A 14,184-nucleotide genomic window follows, 5' to 3' on the forward strand; every position below is an offset into this window, starting at 1 on the left:
TCGTAAAGGATTGTCAAGGTCATTAATCATAAGACCGGTTTCTAAAATAGCGGTCAACACAAATCACCAAATGGCTAAGAAAGCATACCTATTTAAAGTAAAAAATCAGAACGAAGTCATGTAAATGGAGGAAGATAACAGATGCCCGGGAAGGTGCAATGAATGTTATGTTGGTGCGTAAATCTAATCAGTATGATGTAACATGTTAGTTCAGAAGTTAATTAAAACTAAAAAGTTAAATGGTCATATATCCAACTTGGCGATTTTATTCAATTCGATGGACAACCATGCTAGAACTGGAATATAGGGCTTCTTTATGTGTAATCGTTTTTCATGCAGCTGATTTGTTTGACAGGTTGATAAACTGTAAAAATACATAAAAAATAATCCTATTTGTTACAGGTGTAATGGCGGTTCCTGGTGCTACAGGAGGCTTCCTTCTCGGTGGGGTGATTTGCCGAAAGTTCCAGTTCACAGTCCGCGGGAATCTGCGACTGTGCGCATGTGTGTCACTGCTCTCTATGGCAGCGGCAGCGACGATGTTCGCCAGATGCGATGAGACAAAGATCGCCGGAATTTCTGTCTCATACGAGAACGGGTAAGCCCATAAGTGGTTGGTGCAAAACAGTAAAACATTAGATAATCACTGCGTAGAGAACGACCTATACATCATTCATTCTCTGTATTTCTGGGCTTTCAAGGTACAGCTGACCCCATTATCACAGATGTGGCTAAAGGTGTATTGGTCGTTCTTTACGTAGTGAATGTAGTGCAACCACACCATACCATTATATTAGTTAATATGAGATAATCAGGGTATTCCTCAGTTGGATTAAAGTTGTGGCAGAGATAAATCTAATACATCGAAGAAGCGATTGGATAAGGTGTTTCCCTTTCAATCGCCAAGCCACGTGAGACGTGATTTCAGTATCATTAAGGGACAAAGTACAGTCGCTCCAAAGTGTATTAAAAGTTAGACACAGCTTAGATATTTATGGAAAGGTCTAATACAAAACTAATGGCGGTTTATTCCAGACTAAAGTTAATGCCGGCGTTAACTGTTAATACACTTTTGTAACAACTATTTTTCAATATGCCCCAGCTTCGCTTGTCCTCATGACCATGTTGGCAGTAAGCGGTCGACAATGTGATTTCGTGTACTGTTACATGAAGTTCTCTGGGAACCTCTTTCCTTCCACCAATATATACGTCACATGTCACACGTGGGAAAATTCGCCAGCATAACGTGCCAAGATTCTGTGGTTTACTCCTGGCACTGAGATTTTCCTTCACCAGCCATGGTATATTTATGGTTCAGATGGTTAAGGCGATTGTTAGCTCTTGTAATCGTGACTAATGAGAGAGTTTGTTTGAATCCAGCTCTTGCTGTTTCAACTGCGGCTTTAGGTCAGGAGGTTTGTAGGGTACCTGCCGAAGGGCGGTGGTTTATTCTTGGCTGTCCCGTTTCCTTCGTCCATCAACCAGGCTGCCGTGTATATATGTATAAGTGTTGTACATGTATATGAGTGAAAACCCTTTGACATGGCGTTAAAGTTAAAGAAAGCTAAAATATGAAGTAAGGTAGACAACTGAAAACTATGCGTAACAACACTTTCTTTTAATTTTTTATTATTTTTTTGGAAGGGTGTTGAAAGGCATTCAGATATTTAAATTGTATGATGGGCTTTACGAGCCATACTGACAGTATCTAGGAACCAGAAGGAAAGAGTTTTTGAGAACAGTATCTCAGTAGGCTTTTACTCATGGGCGAAAAGAGTTATTCCAACATTCAATGTCGTGATTAGAGTTGGAAAAAATTCCTGTGACGTCAGAGTCCCTAATCTCTAATAGCATGGTCCTTAAAGCCCAAATTAGAATTCAAACGTTTGAACGCTTTTAACTCTCTTCACAAGAATTATAAAAAATAAATGAAAGTACATTTATGCATAGTTTTAAGTGGTCTATTAAGTGATCCCCACTTCGATTTTTAGACGTTTTAAACACCAATTAATTAAATAAATGAATAAATCTTTCTGCAGCCATACGGCGCCATCCGTGCCTGACCTCTCGTCCAACTGTAATGTCGACTGCCACTGTTCTCAGGAGAGTTATCTTCCTGTTTGTGGTCCAAATGGAGTGCAGTACTTCTCGCCCTGTCACGCGGGATGCAGCGAGAATGTTGGAGAGGTAAGTGTCTCATTGTATCGGAGGCTCAGGAACCGAGTCCACATTGTCATTTCTGATCCTGAAGTCTAAACCGGAAATGCAGTTTTAGAGATTGCTTTTGGGATTATAGAAATCGACATTTTTTGCTGCTGATAAAAAATTAATGAAGGCTCACAACAAAACTCTTCAGAGGCCTCAAAATTGGTACGCCTGCTCATTTTCTCTGTTACAACAGATTTACATTTGTATCAGGATCTTCACGCACCCCTGTATTTTTGTTTTGTTACAACAAAACTACCTCTCATGCAGGTGTATTAACAATATGTCATTATCTAACTGCGTATTTCCTGTTACATCAGACTCACCGTATAGTAAAGTGTTTCTCCGTTTCAACAGAATCCTCACGTGCCCCTGAATTTTCTCTTTTACAACGGAATCCTCACGCGCTCCTATAGTTTCTCTTTTACAACAGAATCGTCACGCGCCCCTGTATTTTCTCTTTCACACAGGAATCCCCACGAACCCCTGTGTTTTCTCTTTTACAGAGGAATTCTCACGCGCCCCTGTATTTTCTCTTTTACATAGGAATCCCCAAGAGCCCCTGTTTTTTCTCTTTTACATTGGAATCCCCACGAACCCCTGTATTTTCTCTTTTACATAGGAATCCTCACGCGCCCCTGTATTTTCTCTTTTACATAGGAATCCTCACGGGCCCCTGTATTTTCTCTTTTACATAGGAATCCCCACGAACCCCTGTATTTTCTCTTTTACATAGGAATCCCCACGAACCCCTGTATTTTCACTTTTACATAGGAATCCTCACGCGCCCCTGTATTTTCTCTTTTACGTAAGAATCCCCACGAACCCCTGTATTTTCTCTTTTACATAGGAATCCTCATGGGCCCCTGTATTTTCTCTTTTACATAGGAATCCCCACGAACCCCTGTGTTTTCTCTTTAACATAGGAATCCCCACGAGCCCCTGTATTTTCTCTTTTACATAGGAATCCCCAAGCGCCTCTGTATTTTCTCTTTTACATAGGAATCCTCACGCGCCCCTGTATGTTCTCTTTTACATAGGAATCCTCATGGGCCCCTCTATTTTCTCTTTTACATAGGAATCCCCAAGCGCCCCTGTATTTTCTCTTTTACATAGGAATCCCCAAGAGCCCCTTTATTTTCTCTTTTACATTGGAATTCCCACGAACCCCTGTATTTTCTCTTTTACATAGGAATCCCCACGAGCCCCTGTATTTTCTCTTTTACATAGGAATCCTCACGCGCCCCTGTATTTTCTCTTTTACATAGGAATCCTCGCGCTCCCCTGTATTTTCTCTTTTACATAGGAATCCCCACGAACCCCTGTATTTTCTCTTTTACATAGGAATCCCCACGAGCCCCTGTGTTTTCTGTTTTACATAGGAATCCTCACGCGCCCCTGTATTTTCTCTTTTACGTAGGAATCCCCACGAACCCCTGTATTTTCCCTTTTACATAGGAATCTTCACGCGCCCCTGTATTTTCTCTTTTACATAGGAATCCCCACGAACCCCTGTGTTTTCTTTTTAACATAGGAATCCTCACGCGCCCCTGTATTTTCTCTTTTACGTAGGAATCCCCACGAACCCCTGTATTTTCCCTTTTACATTGGAATCTTCACGCGCCCCTGTATTTTCTCTTTTACATAGGAATCCCCACGAACCCCTGTGTTTTCTCTTTAACATAGGAATCCTCACGCGCCCCTGTATTTTCTCTTTTACATAGGAATCCTCACGCGCCCCTGTATTTTCTCTTTTACATAGGAATCCCCAAGAGCCCCTGTATTTTCTCTTTTACATAGGAATCCCCACGAACCCCTGTGTTTTCTCTTTTACATAGGAATCCCCACGAACCCTTGTGTTTTCTCTTTAACATAGGAATCCCCACGAGCTCCTGTATTTTCTCTTTTACATAGGAATCCTCACACGCCCCTGTATTTTCTGTTTTACATAGGAATCCTCACGCGCCCCTGTATGTTCTCTTTTACATAGGAATCCTCATGGGCCCCTGTATTTTCTCTTTTACATAGGAATCCCCAAGCGCCTCTGTATTTTCTCTTTTACATAGGAATCCCCGAGAGCCCCTGTATTTTCACTTTTACATAGGAATCCTCACGCGCCCCTGTATTTTCTCTTTTACATAGGAATCCCCACGAACCCCTGCATTTTCCCTTTTACATAGGAATCCTCACGCGCCCCTGTATTTTCTCTTTTACATAGGAATCCCCACGAACCCCTGTGTTTTCTCTTTAACATAGGAATCCCCACGAGCCCCTGTTCTCTTTTACATAGGAATCACCAAGCGCCTCTGTGTTTTCTGTTTTACATAGGAATCCTCACGCGCCCCTGTATTTTCTCTTTTACATAGGAATCCTCACGGGCCCCTGTATTTTCTCTTTTACATAGGAATCCCCAAGCGCCTTTGTATTTTCTCTTTTACATAGGAATCCTTACGCGCCCCTGTATTTTCTTTGTTACCACAGAACTACCACTCATGCAGCTGTATAAACAGTACGTCCTCCGTCAACCAGACCGCCGTGAATGGAGTCTGTGAAACGAACTGTCCAATGCTCTATTTCTTCCTACCCATGTTCTTCATCGTGATGCTGCTGACTTTCGTGGCCGCTACACCTCTTACGATCAGCACCTTGCGGTAAGTTAATTCAAAACTGTTGCCATTTTTTGTGGCAGCACATTACGGTAAGTCAGTAAATGCTGTTCACTTTAGTGGGTAGAGAATCCGTTTTGGGGGTAGTAGATCCAGGATCAATCCTGGGTCGGGTTACACCTAAGACCTTAAAAAAGAGAAAGTTATAGCTTCTCGCGTGGCGTTCAGCATTAAGGAGATAGTTCAAGGAGAAGGCGTACTTGCCTTCGGTAAGTAATCTCAGTGAAGCAGCGCTAGATAAAAAAGGGGTGGATACCCGTCCTGCAACAAGAAGACACATTACACGTACAGACACTCTAAGGACTCCTTCTTCGTCATATGACTGAAAAAATTGTTAAGTTAAACCTGAAGCACTCATTCACTCACCTTTGGGTCCGTTATACCGGTAAGCCAGTCAGTGTTACCGACTTTTGTGGGCGCTACCCCTCTCACGATCAGCAAATTGCGGTAAGTTTTGCTAGTGACGTTTGTGGTCGATGTACCGCTCACGAGCAGCACCTTACATGGTATGCCAGTGTAGGCTGCATTTTTCTGTAAGGCAATCAGTGTTTCAATGAATCCGGCCGCTACACGTCCCACGATTAGAAATTTGCGGTACCCTAATCAGAGCTGTTGACGTTTGTGGCCGCTGACACTTCATGGGTGGTTTCCTCCACCCATGAAACTAACCGCCACAGTGTGTGCTAAAATTCTTGATGATAACGTTGAATCACAATCAAAAAAATAAATAATTTAGCTTAAAATTGATACTTGTATTATTTTACAGATGCGTGCCGGTGACACATAAAACGTTCGCAGTGGGTGTAATGTGGGTGTTTGTTCGCTTTTTGGGTAAGTGTTGAGAAAAACTAAAGTAAATTCTACAAATATTATTTCAGCCTGTTTTTTTATGCAAAGCATTTACTTGAGATATGTTGAATCCCCTGAATATTTTCCTTTCTCAATACAGTTTTACTCTTAAATAAGAGGTGGCGAATAAAATTTTTTGAATTCTCCTTGATCCCTTGAACAGGAACAGTCCCCGGGCCTATTTTCTTCGGCGTAATCATCGATAGTGCCTGTGTGATATGGAAGAAAAGCTGCGGAAGCTCTGTGAACGAATCTTGTTGGATTTACAACAATGAAACCATGGGGAGAAACTTTTTTCTAGTTGCTCTTGGTGTGAAGTTTTTATCAACATTTTTGTTCGGTCTTGGTAGCATTGTCTACAAAGCGCCATCTATAAACAAGGAGAATAACCTTGACATTGCTACAATAGAAGTTGAGAGCAATAGATCCAAAGTTACTGACCCACTAAGTAATACTGAATCATATAGAAGCCTCAACTCAGAGAAAATGGGAGTTGACAATCCAGGGTACTTGTCTTAACTGGACTTATTTTCCGCAACCTTCCTTCTATGGGGGAGAGTGTAAGTCGGGAGGTGTTAGTAATGCTAAGCCCGGACCCCGACCTATGAGCATGGCTGTCGGCCGGCCGCAGACCTAGGTCGGAACTCTCGGTGTGTTGCTTCAACCGTCTCCAACCGTCCCGGAACCCATCAAGCGCTGAAGATGAATGCTGCTGAATTCTGTGCGTCAAAGAGAAAAAATTTGCAAAACTCGACGTGATTCTTGATTCGCCGTGAACATTCCAATCATTATACACAAATGCTAATGAAAATGCTATGAGCCAATGCCAAAATGCTTTACAAAGTGACATGTGGTTCTTGATTCGCTATTGTTCCAAGGGTCTGTCCAAGCATTCGGCATAAACACTGCTGAGCGTTGGATGAATACGATGCCTATTTCGTCACGGTTCTTGGAGTCTTTCAGCCAAGCAATGTATGCAATATTCGGCTGAAATTCAACGAAGCTTCTACAGCAATGCTGTGCATGTTCCATACATTATGTGATTCACGTTTCGCCATGGTTACAGAAGTTTATGTGGTATTGTGCATGGAATATGGTGAAAATTCCAGAAATGTCTATATGTCCCAAGCATTGTATGATTCATGATGCGTTATGGTTTGTCAAGCATTGTACATGAATAATGCTGAAAATTCCAGGAATGTCTATATGTCCCAAGCATTGTGTAACTCACTATTCGCTATGGCTCCAGGAGCTTGTCAAGGGTTGTACATGAATAATGCTAAAAATTCCAGGAATGTCTATATGTCTCATACATTCTGTGGTTCACGATTGGCTATGGCTCCAAGAGCTTATCAAGTATTGTACATGGATGATACCAAAATTCCAGGAATCTGTACATGTCCCATGGGTTGTGTGATTCGCTCTATGGCTCCAGGAGCTTGTCAAGTATTATACATGGATGATGCTGAAAATTCCAGGAATGTCTACATGTCCCATGGGTTGTGTGATTCACAATTCGCTATGGCTCCAGGAGCTTATCAAGTATTGTACATGGATGATACCGAAATTCCAGGAATCTGTACATGTCCCATGGGTTGTGTGTTTCACTCCATGGTTCCAGAAGCTTGCCAACTATTGTGCATAGACTATGTTGGATTGTCTACATGTATACCAACCATTATGTGATACCAGATTCGTGATGGTTCCAGGGACCACGAAGCATTGTGCACCATATATGCGAAAAAAAGAATACATGGTGATTCTAATACTCTCCAAACTCATGCTGTAAATAATTCATGATTCCATGAATATTTGCAAAGCGTTTTGTGATTCATGGTGGTATCTGGATTCTATTAAACATGACACGTAAATGTTAGTGAAAGTCCCAGGAATGACTACGACACCCCATGTAATTTATGATTCACAGTGGTTCCGAGACCAGACGAAGCATTATGCAATGATTATGCTGAAAATTCCAGGGATGTTTTCACAAGCCATTCATACTTCAGGGAAGTGTATTTTATAATTATAAATACATAGAAGATGGAATTCCATGACGATTGTATCAATTTATTTTATGTGTACAATTAGGCTGACATTCTCTGACAGTTTTTACTAAGTTATTATATGTATGCAAACTGGAACTAAAATTCCATCACTTCTGCGTCAGCCTGTTGTATACTATTGGAAGATGAACCTGTATAATAGTTTATCAAGCTACAACCTTTCTACATTCTGTTATATTCCAACTGCAGTTTCAAACTTCATGTTATTTTCAAGGAATATTTGTGATATATATATGTATGTATGTATACATATAGCATAGTGATTTTCCATGACATTTGTTCTAAGCCAGAATTTACTCAAAAATTGAATTCCACGATAATTGTATCGATGCAATATACACACGGAAATGAAAATCCCATACAAGTTCTGCTAAGACATTCCTACACAGTTGGAAAATGGCATTCCAGGACAATTTTTCCAAGCGCTATGTATGATGTACATACATATACAAGCTGAAATTGCACGACAATACATGAAGAAAATCATTCAAATGATCCTCTACGATTTGAACTGCCAAACAGTTGACTTACATGTGGCTTAATATAGAGGTCTAAATTTATCATCTCAGATTTATTCAAGTCATAGTTTATTGATGTCTATAGCTTCGAATTAGCTATGTGTCCCTCTGAAAGTGTTTCAAGTTCTCTGAAATCCGTTTGTTAATTATCGTACGGTCATCGATCCCTGGTTTTACTCAACACTACTGTCATTTTTATGTTGTATGGTTGTTAGTCATCAAGTGATGTATGCAAATCACTTTTTATGTTGTATGGTTGTTAGTCATCAAGTGATGTATGCAAATCACTTTTTATGTTGTATGGTTTTTTAGTCATCAAGTGATGTAGGGAAATCATTTTTTATGTTGTATGGTTGTTAGTCATCAAGTGATGTATGCAAATCACTTTTTATGTTGTATGGTTTTTTAGTCATCAAGTGATGTAGGGAAATCACGTTTTATGTTGTATGGTTGTTAGTCATCAAGTGATGTATGGAAATCACTTTTTATGTTGTATGGTTTTTTAGTCATCAAATGATGTGGGGAAATCACTTTTTATGTTGTATGGTTTTTTGGTCATCAAGTGATGTATGGAAATCATTTTTTATGTTGTATGGTTGTTAGTCATCAAGTGATGTATGCAAATCACTTTTCATGTTGTATGGTTTTGTAGTCATCAAGTGATGTAGGGAAATCATTTTTTATGTTGTATGGTTTTTTAGTCATCAAGTGATGTAGGGAAATCACTTTTTATGTTGTATGGTTGTTAGTCATCAAGTGATGTATGCAAATCACTTTTTATGTTGTATGGTTTTGTAGTCATCAAGTGATGTATGCAAATCACTTTTTATGTTGTATGGTTTTTTAGTCATCAAGTGATGTATGCAAATCACTTTTTATGTTGTATGGTTGTTAGTCATCAAGTGATGTATGCAAATCACTTTCGAACAATATTTCGTCCATTCATGTACGATGCTAGGATTTATACTGTTACTATAAGGCAATGTTTATTTATTTATTGATTTGATTGGTGTTTTACGCCGTTCTCAAGAATATTTCACTTATACGACGGCGGTCAGCATTATCGTGGGAGGTAACTGGGCATATACCGGGGAAAACCCACGACCATGCGCAGGTTGGTGAAGACCTTCCCACGTACGGCCGGAGAGGAAGCCAGCGTGAGCTGGACTTGAACTCACAGCGACCGCATTGGTGAGAGGCTCTTGGGTCATTGCGCTACGCTAGCTTGCCGACCAACTGAGCCACGGAGACCCCTATAAGGCAATGTCGTGTCATATTCAATATAATTTCGTGTTATTCTAATAGAATCGTTATCTTGAATTAACAGAATTTGTTACTTTTAACAGAATAATCTGCTGTAATAACAGAATACATTCTAGCATTACTCATATAACAGACTTTCAGTTAAATTTAACAAATTATTTTTTGAGTGTAGTTATCAGTTGCTATATCGAAATTACTGTCAAACAATATTTCGTCCATTCATAATATATACGAAAAGACTATAGATATATATAAAACATATGTGATATACTGCAAACTTTAAAAGTCTAGCGTCATGCAGCTGATTTTAACGATTCCTTTAGTACAGGTCGTCTGGGACGAAGATATCGTTATATTATGGCGTTTATATATTAGTGTAAAGTGTATGGTAAAAATTTCGAAGGTACTGGAAGTATTTTCGATTAGCAAGCTGCTCCGTAAACAGATTAAAAGCGAAGAACTCACTAGCATGAAGTACAATCAGATAAAAAAAAAAACATTAAATATTGTCCGCGAAAATATAATGAAGTAAAATGCATTTAAAATTTTGGAATCTACTCTGGCCTTTTCTGACCATTTTGGGACCAGTAATGTCGCGTAGTCTTTTTGTCACTTGACACACATAGATTGCTATTTCATCACTTAAAGTGCATCTTCATTTAGAGCTATGAAGGCGTTCAACAAATGGACCTTGAAACGAACTATTTCAAGCCAAAAACATTGCTGTGACGTCAGAGATACCCTTTGGGTCGCGTCAGACCACCATAGAGTGTTGTGTTTTATATGCATTTTAGTCGGTTAGAAAAATTCTAAAACAATAAATCCAGCAAAAATAAATTTTCCTGGACAGTGTTTAATGGTTATCTGATCAGTACTTTATTTTAGTGTCTTCTTAGCCTTTAAACAATTGTATTCTTTCTCGGATAATTTATCACTATTTATTGAAAACTCTGTTGACCTTCTAATGCTGTACATACCATTTGATGCTTTGATGAAGATATTTTATAGTTCATGTGATGTATATGGTGTCCATTTCATGTTTTGCGTTTTGCACGTTGTACAGCTATTTCTCTTACGTAGTGCTATATTGCAAATACTTCCATTTCCACTTATAAGCCTTGCGTAGGGTAGTTGGAGCAAGTCCAACAAATGAAACAAAGGATTAGATGATTAAATACTCTCGGTTTACAACAAAAAACCGAAGTATTGTTTCTTGGAGACCACATTTGTCTATATACCTTATATAATGTTCGTTTTACGTGTAAATTTTATTTTATGTGTCCCATGTATAAAACTTTGGATACAGAACTTTTCGGTGTTTTGAATACCCAGGAGTCCTTTTATTTTCCTGTTTCTTCAGGTATGACGTCACCGAATCATGTGCTTAGCACCTCCTCTTCAGAATAAACATGTGAGAACCACACGAATAAGTGACGTCATGCCCAAAGCCAGTGTGAAATCATACCCCTTAATGCTTTCTATGCGTTCGCTTACATCAGTGTTACCACTAGCGAATTTTGTGCAGGAATCTTGAACGACGCCAAGGTCACTGAGGACTCGATGGGGAAGGAGGAAGGAATTGATAATTAGAAAAAAAAATATGTATTCGCGGCCGATTCCCCAAAGCCATTTCTGACTTAAGTCAAAATCCGAAATGCAGTCTTAAGATTGTTATCGACTTTAGAAATTGAAATTATGTTCACCTCGTTAGCGTTATCTAAAGACAAATCTGTCTAAAGTTTAATTTTCCTGTGCCGAAAACATTGTGAAGAATTTTCAACTTTGATTTAGTCATAAACGTTTTGACTTAGTCACAAACGGCTCCTGACATTTTTCCAACGTACAACTGGATCAATTATACAGTGCATGTATTAATGAATGCCGATGCTAATTTAGCCTAAGCCGCATGAACTCCGAAGGTCAAACTCATGTAATGGTTGTCGTAAGGTTAAGGGAAGATAGCGAGCGGTGAATGCGCTGTAAGGAGTATGTTGGAAAAGTACGCCCTTGATGACCCTTTCAGTGTGCCATGTCACCGTTATATCGTATAATGTCTAGTGTTACCATTTTATTGTATGATATGAAGTTGTGCGTTTTTATTGTAACATTACAAGTTGTGCCGTTTCATTGTAGCAGATCTAGTTATACCGTTTTATTGTAACATTTCATGCTGTATCGTTTTATTGTAACATATCCAACTGTACAGCTTTATTGTAACATATCAGGTTGTACCGTTTTATTGTAACATATCCAGTTGTACAGCTTTATTTGTAACATATCAAGTTGTACCGTTTTATTGTAATATTTCAAGTTGTACCGTTTTATTGTAACATATCCAATTGTACAGCTTTATTTTAACATATCAAGTTGTACCGTTTTATTGTAACATTTCAAGTTGTACCGTTTTATTGTAAAATATCCTGTTGTACCGCATATACAGTTGTAGGCCTACAGTTTTTTCTGTAACGTGGCCAGTTTGTACTGCTTTTTTGTACCATATACAGTTTTATTATTTATACATCAATGAAATCCCAGTATTTCCTTCACTGATAAAAATGATACCTTCACAAGTTAGATATTACTTTTGTTATTACATTTTGCTGTTACACTGCTGGAGACCTTGACCCATGGAACAATGCCTCGTTTACTGCATCACAAGGCCGTGCACTTCCGCGCAGTATATAGTTCGCCAAAAAATGACGGTAGAAATTCTTCATGTGCTTAATTTACGTAAATACCCATATTGCATCAGCATCAAGTACCTGTGTAGAATGTATAATTACTTACAGACAGCTTTTAAAACTGTAAAAAGATTTTGTGAGCGCGGACGTGAACGAAATTGCAGCCCGTATGAATAGAATTAGAAATACAACGAAGATGACACCTTGCTTTATTTTTTTCACGGATGCAACAGATAAACTGATACGCATTTATATACATGTAGAGAAAATGTCAGGATATAAATAATAAATAGAATATTGCACAGTGAAGGTTGAATACCAGAAATATTGTTCTCGTGAAAGGTAAAAATGATAACCCACTCGACGCTTCGCATTTCCACCTCTCACTCGAACAATATTTATGGTATTCAACCTTCACTATGCAATATCCTCTATGAACCGTTTTTCTGTAAGGTGGCCAGTTGTACCGGTTATTATAACTTAATATGCCGTTGAATCGTTTTATTGTAGCATGTACAGTTGTACTGTTTTATTATAAAATACCCAGGTGTGCTTTGTTAAAGTAACATATCCACTTTTACCGTTTTTACTGTAACATATCCAATTGTAACATATCCAGTTGTACCGTTTGATTGTAACATATATCCAGTTATACATTTTTATTGTAATATATCGAGTTGAATCGTTCTATTGAAACATATCCAGTCGTGATATCGCAGCATATCAATGCAAACAAACGCCTAAACCTTAGTCGGCCAGACAATCTCCACTCATTGCTCTCGAATTGTATAAAGCGCTGCATCATTCTTGTTTATTTTATGTAATTTAATTCAAAATTTAATTTAATTCTGATTAAATGCATGTGTTTGGATGTAAACAACAAATTTACATTCAAAAACATTTATTACACGTGCAGTACATCCTTATTTAGAGCATTATTACAAATAAAAATTTTAAAATTATTCATTTTGTGGAATCAGATTCTGTTTGTTACAGTTACAGTTATTTGATTGGTGTTTTACGCCAAACTCATGAATATTTCACTTATACGACGGCGGGCAGAATTATGGTGGGAGGAAACGGGCGAAGCACGAGGGAAACGACCCGTCTTCTCGAGCCAAAGTATAAAGTGCGGTGACTGTGTGACATATGTCAAACTCAAGTTTTGACAACCGGTTCAGATAAGCGAAGCATCGACTGCATACAAACTCTGATCCTATCGCTTGGCTTCACTGATTGTACTGGAAAGAATCTAAAAAAACTGATTTCCGGCTTTTTTTTAGACAAAGTTTCTCAGCACATCCGACAGCGAGGACACGACAGTCAACGCCGCATTGGTGAACATTCGGTCTATCGAACACAGCTAATAGGAATTCTGACTGGATGCGCGTCCTCTGGATCGCATCCAATAAAAGGGCGGTTCGGGTAGTACGAGTTTTGTACACGTGATCTGCCAAGGGTAGATATATTAGAGTAACGGATCTATATCACTTGGCTGCATGGCGAAGATGCCACGACCATGCAACATACTCTCAGACAGACATTGTGATCTTTTCGTTTCTCTGTTAAGCTGCATACAAATCTACACTTTAGTGAATAAGATGGATTGACTACGTGTCGATGTGTAAAAGTGTTATCATTACATCGTTAGTCTATGATCAAAAAGCAAAAACAGCGCTCCGCAGAAAATATCCTTTCGCCTAACATGCCAATGTCATGACAGTAAGATACATGTTATGTTCTTAACAAACTCTGACAGAAAAAAAGCCTGGGTCACCTGCACACAGAAACAGATACCCCCGCTGGCTGATTCACATAAAACGTCGCTCTCCACGCACATAGCCAATATAGGTCCTTGGTCATTAAAGTTGGAAGTTCGAATCCAGGTGTGGCTAGTTCAGGACATTCAACAGGCGCCTTGCGCCGGCCAGTGGTT

General features: G+C 39.1%; 1 protein-coding gene across 1 annotated transcript in view; it reads left to right on the forward strand.

Annotated features, from left to right (window-relative positions):
* The window catches only part of LOC135463374 (solute carrier organic anion transporter family member 4C1-like), a 35,599-nt gene that overhangs the window by 15,677 nt on the left and 5,738 nt on the right, over nt 1-14,184 (forward strand). The window contains exons 8-11 of the mRNA XM_064740633.1: nt 403-598; nt 2,104-2,187; nt 4,704-4,856; nt 5,638-5,702. Of these exons, the coding sequence (XP_064596703.1) occupies nt 403-598; nt 2,104-2,187; nt 4,704-4,856; nt 5,638-5,702 (498 nt within the window). The remainder of the gene's footprint in view (nt 1-402; nt 599-2,103; nt 2,188-4,703; nt 4,857-5,637; nt 5,703-14,184) is intronic.

Source organism: Liolophura sinensis, chromosome 3 (assembly GCF_032854445.1).
Source record: "Liolophura sinensis isolate JHLJ2023 chromosome 3, CUHK_Ljap_v2, whole genome shotgun sequence".
Taxonomy (NCBI): domain Eukaryota; kingdom Metazoa; phylum Mollusca; class Polyplacophora; order Chitonida; family Chitonidae; genus Liolophura; species Liolophura sinensis.